The sequence below is a fragment of the Chlamydotis macqueenii genome, chromosome 5, assembly GCF_036417535.1.
Source record: "Chlamydotis macqueenii isolate bChlMac1 chromosome 5, bChlMac1.mat, whole genome shotgun sequence".
NCBI classification, from domain to species: Eukaryota; Metazoa; Chordata; class Aves; order Otidiformes; family Otididae; genus Chlamydotis; species Chlamydotis macqueenii.
In genome coordinates this window covers 9,285,179-9,302,094 of record NC_141560.1, presented here as the reverse complement: position 1 = coordinate 9,302,094, position 16,916 = coordinate 9,285,179, and the positions used below count along the sequence as shown (strand labels likewise).

The 16,916-nt window shown below is 37.3% G+C and overlaps 1 protein-coding gene across 2 annotated transcripts in view; it reads right to left on the bottom strand.

Moving 5' to 3' along the window:
- Positions 1–16,916, bottom strand: part of NUDT14 (nudix hydrolase 14) — a 61,944-nt gene that overhangs the window by 14,746 nt on the left and 30,282 nt on the right. Inside the window, exons 3-4 of one of the 2 annotated variants that reach the window (XM_086749585.1) lie at positions 10,233–10,311; positions 3,864–3,928 (exon numbers count right to left, since the gene is read on the bottom strand). In XM_086749585.1, coding sequence (XP_086605711.1) covers positions 3,864–3,928; positions 10,233–10,311 — 144 coding nt within the window. The remainder of the gene's footprint in view (positions 1–3,863; positions 3,929–10,232; positions 10,312–16,916) is intronic. The other variant, XM_086749584.1, reaches the window with a different exon arrangement.

The following is a 16,916-nucleotide window of genomic DNA, read 5'->3' as shown; positions in this document are numbered from 1 at the left end:
CACCTAACATTCTCCTTCTCCCTCAGCACAAGTGGGCTCTGTGCAGATCTAAACCTGTATTCCCAGAGGAACCTAGTCCAGCAATCCTCTTCATAGCAAAGTCCTGCAATATGCCATCACTTAAAGCTCAGTAACAGCTTTCTCTGTAGGTGAGGAAGAAAATAAGTGGTACCAGCCAGTTCTGTAAGAGAATTCAAATATTAGAGCATTCATCAGGGATTCAGAGTCTGAATTCACTATCATCAAACTCACAAAGGTTCAAACTCAATTTATTTCTCATCCATAAGCAAAGCCTAGAAAACCAACCTTCCTGCTAACATCAGGGAACAGAGGAGTCCCCCATAGCTCTCCTGAAGGTGCAAGACTGACTGCACAAGTGATGCAGCAGGGAGATGAAGTACTGGATGGAAAAGCAGTCTGTGGCGTACTGGCTAGCGCACACTCTTCAGAGGGAAACCTGTGACCCTCCTCTTCCTCATCACAGGTTCTCAGCTTATTGCAAATGCACAAAGAGTTTGAAGAGCAGAAACTAGAAGCAAAAGCTCAGCTCCCAGCACAGTCATCCAACCACTAGTCCCATGTCTGAGTGCTCTTTTGTCTTCCGATGGCTTATGCTGCTTTGGTCAGAAACTGCCACTTCATCATCACTGGGCAGTCTGCTCCATCATCAGATGGACACATGCAATGAGCAGAAGCACAGTGAGGACTCAAACAAACATCTAGTGCTCATTAAACATCTTGACTAATTACCTCGGAGCCACTCAGAAATAAGAACCCTCAGAGTGGAAACTCCAGTAGAAGTGATGTACTTGCCTTCCTTTCTGCAAAGCTGGGACAAAGGATAGATGGCTCAACCAAACTCACCAAATAAGATCATAACTGTTATTGAAAGATTCATATAGCAACTTGTTTGCTGTCCCTAAAGAGAAGAAAACAACAGTATGGACTGAGGGGTTAGTGAGGTTTAGCTGACTGGGGAATGTGCTAGCTTTTCTTTAAATTTCTGATTTCTTTTTGATTGCACCCATGTTTCATACCTCCTGAAACAGAACAGGGCTTAAGATTTGAATCTTTGATACTGTTTATTTTAAGTCAATGCATAAACAAACATCACAATCCATTAAAAGGGCATTATACTTACAGTGAAAAAAACAGGGCACATGTACATAGGTAATAACCTAGACTTTCCCAGGAACATATTACTTTATTATATTTGAAAATGCGTGGTAAATTGATGTGTTGGTTTTGTTTAGTGGGGGGGGGGCTGCTACAGTGGCAGCTTCTGTAAGAAGCTGCTGTAAGTTTTTGCTTTGTCCAGTTGCCTCGGCAAGGTCTAGAGTGGATCCGCCACTGGCCAGGGCTGAGCCAATTGACGACGGAATGTTCCGTGATAGAGCCTCTGTGATAACTTATTTAAGAAGGGGGAAAAATTAAAAAAAAAGGAAGAAGTGAAGAAGCAGAAGCAGGGGCAGAGAGGGGGAGGCACGAGCCTTGTAGGCCTTGCAGGCCTCACCCTCTGGCCTCCCGCCGGGCGGCCAACTGGGCCCAACTCGGCCCGGCCTGGCTGCAAGAAGTGGAGAGGAGAGGAGATGTGAAGGAACCTGAGAGGCGTCTGCCTGCCTGTTGTGAAGAATTTCTTCTGAGAGGAACGGCCGCAGACGCCAAGGTCATTGAAGAAGGAGAAGCAGTGGCTGCTTCTGGCCAAGATTCCCCTGCAGCCTGTGGTGACAACCATGGTGGAGCAGGTTGTCCCCCTGCAGCCCATGGAGGTTCACGGAGGAGCAGGGATCCACCTGCAGCCCATGGAGGACCCCACGCCAGAGCAGGGGGAGGCCCAAAGGAGGCTGTGGCCCGTGGAGGGCCCACTGGGGCAGCCGTTCCAGAGGGACTGCACCCCGTGGAAGAGATGACCCATGCTGGAGCAGTTTCACAAAGGACTGCAGCCCGTGGGAGGGACCCCACGATGGAGCAGGGGAGGAATGTGAGGAGTTCTTCCCTGACGAGGAAGCAGCGGCGTAAAGCGACAAGTGACGAACTGACCATAACCCCCATTCCCTATTCCCTGCTGTGCCGCTCGGGGTGGGGAAGGTGGTAGAGATAATGTTAAGCCTGGGAAGAGGGAGGGGTGAAGGGAAGTTACTTTGTTCCCTTTCTCATTACTCTGCTTTGTTTTTACTACTAATAATAAATAGTTTTCCCCAAGTTGAGTCTGTTTTGTCCATAACAGTAACTTCTATCTTGTCTCCCTGTCCTTATCTCAAATCTCGAGCCTTTTTCTTACATTATCTCTCCCCTGTTCCCTCGGAGGGTGGGGAGAGTGAGTGAGAGATCGCATGGCTTGATCCCGACGAGGGCTAAGCTACAGGTGGCTACCTAAATGAGCACTGTCCAAGACCTTTGCCAATCAGTCACAGGTGAGGAACTAATATGAAAACTACTGAGATACACGTGTAACTTTTTTCTCTCTGCTCCTTCCAAATGTGATTTTATGATAATTCAAGATGATCTAGGTCCACAATACACTGAAAAATATGGCCCTGTCTGCCTCACCCGGGATGTGTGGTTTGCTCACAAGCAACGAGCTACTGCCTTCCTGGTGGGACCCTGCTAGAAGCTAACAATGACAAAAGTCTCAGCCTTTATTTTTGCTTTGTGGAACAGGAACCAAGGCAGACAATAACCATGGAACAGAAATACAAATACAGTGATGTGAGTAATGTAAGGGCATGGTTGCAATCACTGAATTGCTATGGGCTGTCTGACTGACCAGTGTTTTTCCCTAAGGCCAGGTTTCTGAGCAGCTCCAGCCTCTGGAACAGTTTAACTCCAAGAATAGTCCAGTCTTTTGAGGCAGATTTGACACTTCCATGTGGATGATGTAACGAACATGTTGCTGTCCAGTACATATATGTATGTATATAAACACACATATATGAAGGCTTCTGCCTAAGATTGCCTCAAAGACAGCAACAGCTATATGAGCCATTTTATTTGTCTGGCAAATAAAAGAAGTTGGATTATTGATAAACAAATAAACAAAACACTTTCTAATAGTCAACATAGTGCTTCATGAGAAGTATGCACTGTCAGTAAAACTGTGCTGCACAACACTGAAGAGCCTGTCAATCACTGTCAGTAAGAAAGGACAGCATGACACCACCCTAGAAAGTTTCCTATAAAGTCTACCATGAGCATTCTTGAAATGGTCTCTTAGCAACAGTTAGTGAAATATCTTGTGATTTTTTCTTAATTAACATGCAGAAAATATGCATTTCATTTTTAACTTCCAGAAAATAAATATTCCTTTGAATTAAAATAACAGATACAAAAACTCAGAAAAAAAAATATATTAACCTAAGTTCTTAATATCTAAGTGGAATGAAGCTGTCCATTTATCAATGAAAAAGTATACAGTCCTAAATTTTCCTCATTTTAAATTCCCAAGTATACAATGCAAAATAACACATTAAAAAAAAAGAAATATTGAAGACCAAAATAAAAAAAAAGAAATACTGTGCTTCTGCACAGAAGCTGCCTACTAAATACTAGATAGGTCAAGAAGGAACTTCAAATAAAAGCAATGTATTACATGATCATTGTAGAGTTCTTTGCAATTTCATCCAAAAGAGGACAATGACTAGCCCAAAAGCAGAATGTAAGGCTACCCTGATCATTCGTTTCATCTGTAATGGAAATTTCCCTGGTTAGAAATTCTGAACAAGTGAAAAGGGTGGGCTATCATACAAAGAAACAGAATATTGAACAAAGATTTTATCACCACAGATGCACCAACTTTTAACTGCTAAACCCTTAAAAGCTTGCTTCACTAGAGAGCAAAAGTAAATCTAAAAAAAGAGGATTACCTGGGCGGAACTGCTTCACCACAACAAAGCACTGCCGAGAAGTATTAAAGATCAGGATTGACACACTGAGGAAGAAGACAAAAAACAAAAGATCAATGCTTTATGAAGGATTAATGCAGAACTATTAAACTTACATTTTGTGAATTTAACTACATAAATACATAGAAGATTTATTACTAAAGCCACAATGCAACAAGATCCTTGTCCAAAATCCATCAAGAGGGATAGACAATGGGTCTCGTTCCCAAAACTCATGAGAATTTACCCTAAATTAAGTCACTTTTGTTTCCTACCATGCAGACAAAGCCACCAATCAATTCCTTCTCCCAAGGAAAAAAAAAAAAATTAAACTCTAGGAACATTGCTACTAGATAATAATAACAAGAAAAAATCCTTAAAGACAAAACCATTTTCTTCCCCTGTATCAGTCCCAGATTAGGATAGTTTAACTCTTAGGCACATTCTAGTCTTATTCAGAGCCTGAGACTTCTGTGTAAGCACAGAGCATCTCCTATCTGTGGCTATTTGCTGAGCTTGGACCTTAAAACAGACACCATCCATGTCCAATTTTGTACAATTTTAAACCAGAAGCAGTTTTAACTGCTACCACATTCAGTGGTTTAAAAGCCACATTTTAATCTTTCCCCCACCCTCTCTGGTTGTTTGAAATACATGTCATAGGGAAACTTGACAGGTGAGTATTTGGAGATGCTCTGAAAGTGTGGAGCATTGATCTCCTCTGCTCACTTTGATTACTCTCAGATTTTACTAGTTAAAAAAAATGCAGACAAAAGTCTCTCTCCTTAGCTGGTAGCCCATTAAAACCTGCAAACACAAGTGTATATTTTGCTCATTACCATGGTAGCATTCTCTCATTTGTTATGCCTCACTGTATGCAACTGGAAAGTTAATTCATTATTCTATAAATTCTACAATAGATTAGACTAACAATGGCATATTTGCAGAGTTGAGTCAAACTTTCAACTTTCCTTGTAAAAGAGCTGTATATTTATTTTCACTACTTGATTTAATAATGAAATCTCAAGCTGCCAGAGAAACTGCTATTTGATGATTATTAAAAATAATGTTAATGTTTATTATAATAACATATAAAAACCAAAACAGAAGGAAGAAGTCCAGATGTTAACATTTATATTCATGGTTGCTATTCTCAAAGACTCATACTGCATATTGATGGCTTCCTGCCCCAGGAGATGTTGTTTGTAGGCAATTTTAAAGCAAAGGTTTTTGCTTTCAGAGAGGCTGGAGGAGCACATTCACCGTTTACTGGCACGGGGGTTCTTTCTGACCTAACACTAGAATATCTGTGAGTTATGGTGTATGTTGCTAGAAGAAATGAAGTTAAAACACAGCCTAGAATGTTTTAAATTAAGTATTATTCTTTGATGTTGTTTTTTTTTTTTCCTTTGTATGACTGTTCCTCTCCCCAAAGTGATAATGTTTGAGGGTAGACATTGCACTAAAGAAAAGAGGAAAAGGAATTACAGCTACTGAACCTTTGGTTTTTTTGCCCATGGGTCTAAGGATGTGCATTGCCTGAAACTGAAGACAGCAGCAGTCTAAAGCTGAGGTTAAAGAGAAGAGATGAGACTACCTGAAGCATATGGTTGCCCTTTACCTTTCTTTACATCCACCACCCCGGGCCCAATCTCTCACTTGGCTTGCCTTCTTCAGCACGTCTCATTAAATAACTCATACCAACTCATTAAAAATGGCTCAGCCATTAGACATTATTTTTTCCTAGGAGTCAATCACTTGAGATTTTTATGGAACAGATGGGAAAATGAAAAACAATCTGTCAGAATTAAGGAACAAGATCAAATTAAGCTGGAAAGGAGTAACAGCAAGTTATTACAATTGTCTGCTTCTCACACCATCTTGAGATGAGAGGCTACAGAAATGGCACAAATCTGTAGAACTTTCTATTTAATTACTTCTCATTTTCTGAGAGACTGACAATTTTGAACACAAATTTACATTTTTTTAACAAATCACAACACATAAATTCTAGTATTTCTTGTCAGAGTTGGAGAGTCATGGAGGAGAAAGTACAGAATTACACCTTCTTAGGAGGAGTGTGACATTACAAATGCCATTTGGTATTTCTTATTCCCCAAGAAACAATCTAACATGAAATATTTCCACAGGTCACTAGGTCTGTAACTGTTGAAAACTCATTTGAAGCTGCATTCAGGACAGTTATTTGTGTATTACAGAATGTTAGGGCAAGACTGTTCAGCTGATCTAAGAGGAGGATCCCCCCGAACCACTGCTTTCAATGGGTTTCCGTATTGCTGCAACGACCCAAATATGTGGGTTCAGCTGTTTGGTCTGCCTATAAGATAAGGAAAATATTTATCTTCTGGAGTTTTAAATCATCATGCAAAGAATTCACTACAAAATTATTTCAAGATTTCTTCATTTTTACAGATGACAGGCTCCCAGAAAGGACTACTATAAAAGCAGAGCTGCAAATACATCTTTCAGTGGTATCATACCACAAGATATTACAAGGGTATTTGATGTTTCAAGGGCATTCCCTTTAAAATATTACAACCAATCCTAATTTAGAATATTATATATGCATCTATAAGCTTTAAAGTGATCAATAAAGAGTAAACATATAAAATAAAAAAATTAAAACATTCACAATAAATTTTGGGAACTTCTCCACAAATAAGCAGATAAACAAAGCCCAAGCTGTATGTTATCAGAGAAAAATCACATAGAACCACTAGAAAGGAAAAAAAAAAGCCCAGCCAAATTTTGTAGAAATAGCAGGAACTCTTGACAAGAATTTAATCAGAAACGGACATAGATCACCTCGGACCAATGAAGGAGTCTTGGCTCCTCTGCACTGCATCTATCAGTGGTTGCTTTAGGGACTACAACTGAACAGAAAGACAACATATAAACAGATGACACAGATTTGTACAGTATCTTCCAGGGCTGGTGAAGACCACAAGACTGCTCAGCCTTCAGCCCAACCCCTCCTCAGCTTCCCCTGCAGTAGCTCCTGCTCAATTTATACATACAATAAATCACTACTCTAATCACAGGAGACTTTCCCAAGGAAAAGTATGCATGCAAACAGGTTACTGTGCAATGATGTAGGATACTGTTCTTTCGATAAATAGAGGAACAATTAGGGTAGCCTTAAAATATTTTGAGAGAGATATATACCTAAAATGTCAGCAAGATGTATCTACAAAGACCAGCTAACCTGTACTTGAGCTTTTGTTGTACTCAAGTTTGCAGTTAAAGTGTGCCCGGTCCTGGTATCTAACACAACATTTTCTTAAAGGGATGCCAACTATTCAGTCAAGGATCCCATGTAGCATTTAACTGTTAAAACGTCAAAGAAAACCCTGGCTGAAATAGGTAAGTATTAGGATTCTCTCATGGATATTTGGCTTCCCTAAAACGTCTATGTCAATGTGCAGAAATTACATACAGCTGACCCACGGACATCTGCAACACCAGAGACCAGAATCTTAATTCCTCCTCTACCTTTAAGACTCTCATTGAAAGAGAAGATACCCACCTGAATATAACCTTTACAGCTGAAAACACCTCTTACAAGAGTTCAGAAAATTACTCCATTGAGTGCTATTTCCAATTTTTTTTTCCTTTCCCCAACATAGTACAGCTCTGTATTTATTGAGCTCATGGTAAGTGATGCTTTATGACATCGCAGCAGAACAGACATTTATGTAGAAATCCTATGACTCACAGACTCAAACCTGAGAAAGGAAGGTAGTGTTTCTAGCAGCAATGTAAAGAACACAGTATTTGACCACAGCAGTGACGAGGCAGGGGACAGACGAAAACTGACATCCTGTTAAAATCTGCACACACATATGGAGGGATGGAAAGTTAATTCTTTTGAAATATATCCTACCAATTAAGATCAGCAAATGAGCTTTGCCAAAGCTACAAGAATGTGTACTTCTAGAGCTCCAATACTTGAAGGAAGCTTTTCAGGGATAGGGGTTGGGTAGTTTTTTTTGGTCTGAAGGGTTTTTCTGCTTTTTGTTTTTGTGGTTTTTAGGTGGAAATGCAGTTTGACCTTGTAGTCGTCAGTTTGGTAATCTTCCATCTTGATGATTTTGTTAAGCCCAGTCGTCAACATGGGCTACAGGTAATCCACAAGCAACTGCTAACACTTACTAATTGCTTTTAATGAGACAAACTTATAAAATCCTTTAATAAAGAAAGACTGATTCAGCCTTTCATTATTCCTAGATGTGTCCTTAATGCATAATTTGCAAATGTGAATTTGCAAAACTAAAAAAAAAAAATAAAAATTCAGAAGTCCCGTTATAGTGATAGCAAAGAAAAGGACAAGATCCTCTTGTGTTTCTGTGAATGAAATAAGACTCTCAAGGCTGGAGATGAGGATTTTTAAAGATAATCTTGTACTAATACTGTAGTATGCTAAGTAATTGATGAGGTAATATGGGCAAAGAAACTGACCTTTCTTTAATCACTGTACGAGCAACTCGGGATCACCTTGTGATGTCTAGTATGGGTATGTGTGTGTGACACAGAAATTCTGATCAGAACTGAATAAGGGAAGACAAAGCACCTAAAAAAAGACTGACGCTAATATTGAAAGCCAGGGCTTCCCAGGGCTTCCCTCAGTCACTTCCACCTATGTTTAAAGGCTAAAAATTGTCTCTGTGTCAGTTGAAAGTCTACAATCTTGTTTGTGCTGCTTACAAATTATAATCTCAGCTCCATAGTGTAGACTTTAGGGAATAATGTTACTTGATTAAAAAAAAAAAATTAGAACAAAACACCAAAACCCCCACAGTCCTAGCAAAGCCTGTGGTATTTCAGTTATCTGTCTCAAAGACAATGAAAAAAGAATGGCAGACTCCAAAAAAGAAAGACAAAAAAGGCATATAGGAATAAAAGCAAGTAATTTATTTAATAAGTCTCATTGACTCTCAACAGATATTTTGGTATTAAACATCCCTTTGATACAATCAGAAGAAAATAATCAAATATAGTGTGCACCTTCAGAATTATTTAAGACACATGTATTCATCTCAGCTGGAGAGCATGTCCCTGTAAAACACACATGTAATATCGTTACCTATATAGCTCATAAGGGAGCAAATGGCAAGACTTATGAATCATACTGCAAGGAAAGTTAGCGAGAAAAATACCCATGTAATCTAGATGTCCTATAATTATTTCAGTTTTAAAATATAAAATTCTTTTTCTTCTTGAAGTTACATGAATTTAACTTTCTTTGTTCACAGTGTTGACAAATTGATCTTTCATGTTGTTTTCTGTGTCAAGACTATAATTCCATCTAGTCTTTTAAAAATATTATGTTTGAGAAACACCCCAGTTGAAGATTAAAGCATGCTAGTGAACAAGTGTCCTTTTTTTTTTTTGTCCAAATCAAAAATGACTGCATTTTCAATTTTAAAGTGATAATAAAAAAAAAACCAAACTTGTTTCAGAGCTAACAATCAAAGGTAAATCTTTGGGAAGATTCATCCTTCAGGAGGGCCTATTTAATCTTAAGTTACTTCAAAATTATTTCTGGTGACCATGAGAAAGAATTGCATGCAGCCCCTGCATTGCGTCTGTACTCAAATTAACCATCCAGTTCACAGTTGGACACGTCCCTGAAACCTTCTAATGTAGCATCTAAAGTGCTGTCTTCTTCCTTTTATCAGAGCAGCACCTAGTACTTTAAGCCATTGAAAACAGCCCCTTCGTTTTCAGAACAGACGTGTAATAAAGCCGTACCCTTTGATTATTCTCCAGTGCAATTCCTTTAGTTTCCCAGAGCTTTAACTATAATGCAGATAGTCCCGAGATTAAATGTGTGTGCTTGCACAATCTCTACTGGTTCATTTAAGTCTTCCTTCAAAGCATTTTACATTTTTCAAAGGCCAACAGCAATCCAATTGGCTGCTTAAAATGCAGCCTATTACAAAAGCAAAGCTATAAGCTCCTGACAAAAACATTCAGCCTTTCATACTAATCACAGATAAAGTGGATTTGGCAAAAGATAATTAGAGACGTCTAGAAGACTTCTGTATTCTGATGAAATTTGAATGCTTTCTCCAACACAGCTTAAATATTTAATACTAGGTAAAACCAGAATAAAGCGGTGAGACACGTATGCTTACGAAAAGAAATATTACTTTGGAAAAAATCAAAAGGAAGATTGGTTTCAGTAAACTGAGCTGCAGCAGGAAGTTGTTCATGACACCAGAGAGCAGGAAGCATATGTTTGGTTAATCATCAGACCAGTGGATGAATGAATTAAGAAATGCTAACAAATCCATATACATGCATTTTTAAAACAAAATCTATGTCTACTTGTAAAGTAGTAATTTGTACCCAACCAGAGAATACGGTGCAGGACAACTTCTTTGGAATAAACAATCCTCCCAGCACCCTGTTTTCATATAACAAAGAAAAAACCAGAAGGTAAATTCAACTGCAAAATAAATGAGACATCAAAGCACGTTGCTCTCAATAACATTCTTTAAGTGTCATATCTTGGCCCGTATCCCGGGATACCCTTGGAAATGACACATTGCATCTCAATGGGATTCTTTCAACAAAATATTTTAATAAATAAATTCAGGTTTTATTCTAACTTATTTGATTAAATAAAGCTCTGTGGGCATTATGTGCAACAGATGTCAGAGCCTGATGGGCTTTTGTTCCAATTCCTAATTATTGTGAAACTGCCATTTATAAATCACATAATAAGACCAAGAAATAATCCATCTGAAAGGCATAAGTATTACTTCATTCTGAAATGGTAAAAATAAGAGTTTTAAAACAATATCAGGTTTCAAGGACAGTTCACAAAATAAAAAGCTTGCGTGTTCTGCCCTAGCTAAAATAAAGGACAAATCAGCAGCTTTGTTTCTTACCTACCAAAACCAAAATATGAGTGCTCACAATTTACCTAATTTCCTCATTTTGAGAATAATGGTTTCAATAGTTTCCTCTTTTCCAAGAGATATTTTCAGATAAAATTCTAAAAATACAGGCACTCAGGTTATAGAACATTTCCTAGTTTTCATGAGATTATTTTTAGCCATAACCATGCTACTGTCTCTAGACCATGTAAAACTTAGACACTCTTCAGACAGAACAGGCTTAATTTGAAACCACCTGGAAGCAGAGAGAAGACTCCTCATGATCTCCGTAACTATAAGAGAACTAAAAATCCCATTTATTTTGCATGCTATTGTAAATACTAAAAAATGAAATTCCTAAAGTTGTAAAAACACTATCCCTCTAATCTGGCTACAAGAAACCTATATTTATAAATTTATGACTAATCAGCCAAAACTCCTGTGTACCTGCTTAGTTTTAAGAATTTTTATGGATTCTGTTCTTAAAATGAGGCAAACATTTAACTTCCCAATGAAGCAAAGCCCTCTATAAAGATTTTGTTGCCATTTTACCCTATTTCAGTGATATAGCAGAGAAGAGTTTATAAGCTATATAGTACTCTCATAAAATGTATTTTAAAAGGTGAAATAAAAATCTGAAAATCTGGCTTTTGATTTTGTGTTTTTCTCTGATAACTTTACAGCATCAAATACATTTATTTTTGCCTCGTTGCTATGATTTTATTTAGATCAAATGCTAATGTAACAACAAAATAAGACATCTTAAAAGACAGTAAATACGCCTGCAGAATTCCTGGCACAAAAGCAGAGGATCTGTCAAGTCTTCGATTAAAAAAAAATCCCCAAACCAAAAAAACACAAGCATTAAGTGCATTTTATTTGCAAATATCATATGCAAACAAATCGTGTAATTACTTGGTTTGAAGGAAACTAATAGGCTACTACGTTTTTTCCTTCTAATAGCAGGAAAAATATCATTACCCTGATAGCATCCTTGATAGACAGATATCAAGTCTAGACCTGAGTGTTTTCAATGACAGTGATTACAAAACACACCTTCCCAGACTGTCTTATTCGCTATGGGTAAAAATGGCTTTTTATTGTTTAATTTAAAAAATACTTTCCACATGAGACACTATTTCTTGTTCTGTCATTGATTACTAATGAAATGAAAATTATTCCAGCATGGTTTATAACATTCCTTTACATTTTTGTGATAAGTAGTAATTTTTCTCTTCAGTTGTGTTATCCTTTGCATGAACATGCCCAGCCATCATTACTTTCTCTCACCTATTATTTCCCTAAACTCTTCATCATTTTTGTTGTTTGTTGAACTACATCCAGTTTATTTTAAACACTGCATTATCGTCTGCACTATCTTTGAAGATAATCATGAAAATTCCACACCATTGACACCTGGAGGAGGCATTACAAAGACAGACAAGGTTTACAGCACAACAGTACACCATTGCATATAAAAGGCCCATGCCACCCAAGAAAGTTTTGGTTTTTTTTTACCTATAAAGATTTTAAAAAGCTGTATTTTACCCGTTTTAAAGCTACAGTGTTAATTCTTGCACAAAGGAAGCATTTGAGTTAAATTTCATGGTGTCTTATAATGCGCTAGGACATAAACCAGAAAAATACATACAGGATTAAGTTTCCATAGAGCCCAAATGATCTGGCATATGAAATCGGAGAAGGAATTCAATCCACTCCTATAATGTGGTCAAGGCACATGACTTCCACCCTGTCTCCATAGCTGCCTGCTACAGCCAGGATGCCAGAATAGCAACCCCGGCTCCTCCAAGGCCACTCGTGTGGCTCTGGCGACCCATCACCTGGCCGGCTCCCGTGGCCAGGGTCGGGGATGTGGCAGGCTCCCGGCGCAGCTGTTCGGGGGCAGCATTCCTTGCTCCCCACTGTGCAGCCGTGCTCCCCAACTTCAACGGCACGCAGAAGCCAGCACTCAGCCAGGTAACTTCTGAGCACAGGGTGACTGGTTGAGTATATCGATCTTCCCGTTCTGACATACCTTCACTTATAACTTGCCTCAAGAACCTCTTTCTCTCTACCCACAGAGCTGGTACCTGCAGCAGACAGCATGCCGAGATGCAGATTTCCTTGGTTCCCTCCAGCCTGCACACTCCCTCCTCATGGAAAACTACACTTTTCTTTGTAATAAAGAAAATTTGTAATTTTTAAAACATAATCTCTGTCTACTTGTAAAGTAGTAATTCCCAGCACGCTGGGGGGATTGTTTTTTATTATTTATTTATTACAAAGACTACACTGTCTTTGTAATAAATAAAATTATGAAGCTTCTTTTCTGAGCAAACAATAAATTACATTAGGAATTAATTTGTTTTAAAGGTGAAATAAATTAATTTCTTTACTTAAAAAAAGCCAATCTTGTAAGACAGGAATATTATTTCCTCTTCTTTTTAGAGAGAAAAGACTTAGAAGTTTTTTCCATTAAGAAATTTTAAGTCAGGAACTAATACTGAGCCACTGTGACATGTTTTTGTAGGTAAAAATACAGCATTAAAAGGGTACAATGCACATGCAGAGTTGTTCATTTTTTAGTCTAAATGCTTTTTCATTGTCACGTGATATTTTCAGGGTTGAGAGAGACTCACGTAACAACATGCATGCAATTCAGTCACCTCAAATTTGCTTTTTTTTTAAACGTAGTGTACTTTACAGTGAATTTTTGTACTTTTAAATGGAGAAGTAGCTATAATTTTGCTTTATAGCCATTTACAATGTAATTGGAAAGCTGTCCTTTTACTTGTCAACTAGCAAAAGGTACAGTTATGTTCCTGTTCTCAAACGTTGTTACTCAAAGCACAAAAGCGAGCACATGACTGTACACTGACCTTCATCTGTTCCCAAATTATGTCTTTTAAAAGCCTCAAATCTGTTTAAGGGGAGTTGCTGAAACCTGAAACGAACTTGATGTATTGCTTTATAAAGTAGATGAATGTAAATCTTAAGTATTACATTTCAGGCTCTTACTGTACTAAATATAGCAAAATTAGGATGAGGGAGAATATAATTGGAATGTGAGTCTGGTTTTAGAGAATAATTTTTTCTTTTTACAGGCATCAATGATTACTTTGTAATATTTGGTGATTTTCTATTTTGGACAAAAAATCACCATAAATTTGTAGAAGAAAAATGTCCTCCTGATAGAGTTTTTTATTTTTGAAAGCAGTGACCTTAAAAAAAAAATTAACAACTCTTCCCTCAGTGAATCACACCGCCATAAATTGTTAACTAGTTCTGATAGACCCAAGTCTAAGAAGCATCTTGAAACACACTTTGCATTTAAATGTTCATCTCTTGCACTCTGCTTGATTTTTGTAAGGATATGTTTAATGAGCAAACACATCAGCTGAGTCGTCGGAGGAAAAGTAAACTGCAAGCAGTGCAGAAAGCATCTTCTGCTATGTGTCACTGCCTAATACAACAAGCCAGAATTCTGCAGCACAAGCATCACCTCAATAAAATTGTTAAATAATTAACAATTGAAAAGAGGTAATAATGGATTTTTATTTTTCTTGATTCATTTTTAGTAATCTTCACTGTTGTTTCTAACAATGGAATAAAACCTTGTGATGAGCTCTGATAATGTTCAGTTGCATGTTTCAATGAAAGATTAACTCAAATGTAACTCTGCAGGACAAGAATGATAGTAAATGCATTATTTTCCAATCAAAAAATGGCTTATAAATTGATAGATTTCTTTACAAGTTTACAAATTTTTGACAGTTGTCACAGGGGAACCGTAACATTCATTAAGTATTTAATCTACTTATAAAATCACAGAAACCTTCAGGTTGGAAGAGACTTTTGGAGATCATCTGACCCAACCCCCTGCTCAAAATAGGATTAACTTCTAAGTTAGGTCTGATTTCTTGTCCAGTCAAGGTTTGAATTTCTCCAAGGATGGAGGTTCCTCAATCTGTCTAACTGTCCCAGGACTTTACTCTCTGTGGGTATGTCTTTGCGCCCTGATTCTTCCCTCTGTTACAATTTAAACCTAACTATGGTAGGAAATGCTGCTTCTTTTGTCTATACTGACACTCAACTGAGTTTTGACAACACAAGTGTTGAAGGTTTGCCTTTGTAACAGTTTATTGTGTGGCTAGCAATAATATTGCAAAAAGTATTTTTTTTTCCCTTTAACTGCCACAGAGGGATTGAGAGCAAGCAATTATATGTTCAGCAGAAATTACAAACTGAATAGAGGTGACTCCAGGACTGATATCCTACTTCTGAATGGTCTGGATCTTAAGAAAGCTCAGGAGCCACACACTGTAGACTCAAGCCCAGATCTGCAATAACTAAGAAGAAAAAAAAAAGAGGAAAAAAAATGAATATCTAATAAAAAATCTGGTATTTCAGCTTGTGCTAGTAACAACCCCGCTTGCGTACGGCTAAATGATCTTGTCCTACTGCAATATATTGTGAGATTTTAAAAGGAGGTGACTCACATTTAAAGCAAATGAAATGATCACTGCAGTCCTCATGTTTTTGTCTTTGTATAATTTAATCAGCTGTTCATCTGAACAGTTGGAAAGGATAAATTTATACAAAAATAACTTTCTCTCTCTTGTTAAATATTTTCCTGTATTAAGTCTATATTCTGAATATCTGTTGAATATTGGCTTATGTTGACCTCATTTAAAATGAGAAAGAACACTGGGGCCCCAAAGTAATCCATTGCACAAGCTCTCCGTTCACTGTCGTACAGCAAGGAAGTTGGTCTTAAGCAAATGTTTACTTATACAGATAAAAGAAGAAGACAGATAAAGACACGAGTTAGGCTCAGTGTCTGTTTTTTTTACGATTAGTACAAGTTTGTTGTCTTTTTTTTTTTTAAATTCAGTATCATTAGATTCATTATACATATCACTTACATGTAAATATATAATATATACATATGTGTACTTTACAGATTTGGCATTCCAATAAGCATGTTCAATTTAGGTTAACAGCCTTTTAAAAAAATTTGGAACATTTAACATTATTACATTTATTACATTTATTTTCAGAAATAAAATAAGTTTTAGTTACTTTTGAAAAAGGAATCTAATTACAGAAAAAGGATCTTAATTATGAAAAACACCTACAATCTTCCTGAAGAAGATACGTGCACTAGGAAATACCGACCAACAGGACATGTGTCCTGAAAACCTCTCCTCCAAGATTTTATCCTTCATTAAGAGTAATGAACCTCTAAAGAAGTCCTCAATACTCATCAGTAACTAGACAATGTGACTAGCATCACGGCTGTCCTATTAAAATACAGTAAAATGTAGGGCTTTAGTGCATTATAAGGAATTTTGAACCTGACTGATCTATCTGATAATAATTGGCTTCATATTCACAAATAGAATTTATGTCAAACCATGGATATCCCATACAGAAAGTTGACATTATGATCTTTGGTGTCAAAAGTTGCACTGAATTTACTTGTGAAAGAGCGTTAGAAATTCTACAGTTCAACAGGAGTCACTAATAAGTTAGGATGGCAGCTGTTGTACATCTGAAGCTAACAAATGTTATGTGACCAGAGATGACTGGCATGACATATGGCTGTAGTCTTTTTATACAGTTATGTTCTCAACTATTTAAAAAATGTCCACAAAGTCCTTCAGAAATACTGTTCTCAAGAAGTTCATGGAAAACTGATCCTTTAATATTTACCCCACTCAGTTAGTTGCATATATTCACACATTATCACAGAGTGATATTCTAAAGTTGAAACAACAATAATAATACAAATTATTCATCTGGAAGTCATGTTCTCAGCACTGTGACTTGAGGCTGGATTCACTTGCTTGAAAATACAGGGTATATATTAAATTTCCAGCGATCAATTATCATTTCAGCCTTTGTATCTGTGATCATAAATCCAGGCACATGCCCATATGGATAGACAAAGTGCAAAGACAGAACTGTCTTCCAGGCAAATTCCAAAAGCAAGTGTGAAGTTCAGTATCGAAATATCCTCCCTTTTCTGTCCTCATCTCAAGCAGTACAGGCATTTTTAATCTATCTAATATTTTCCCAGTCTTCCTGGAACATGACACTTCATAAATGTGATACTGATAAAAAGTGT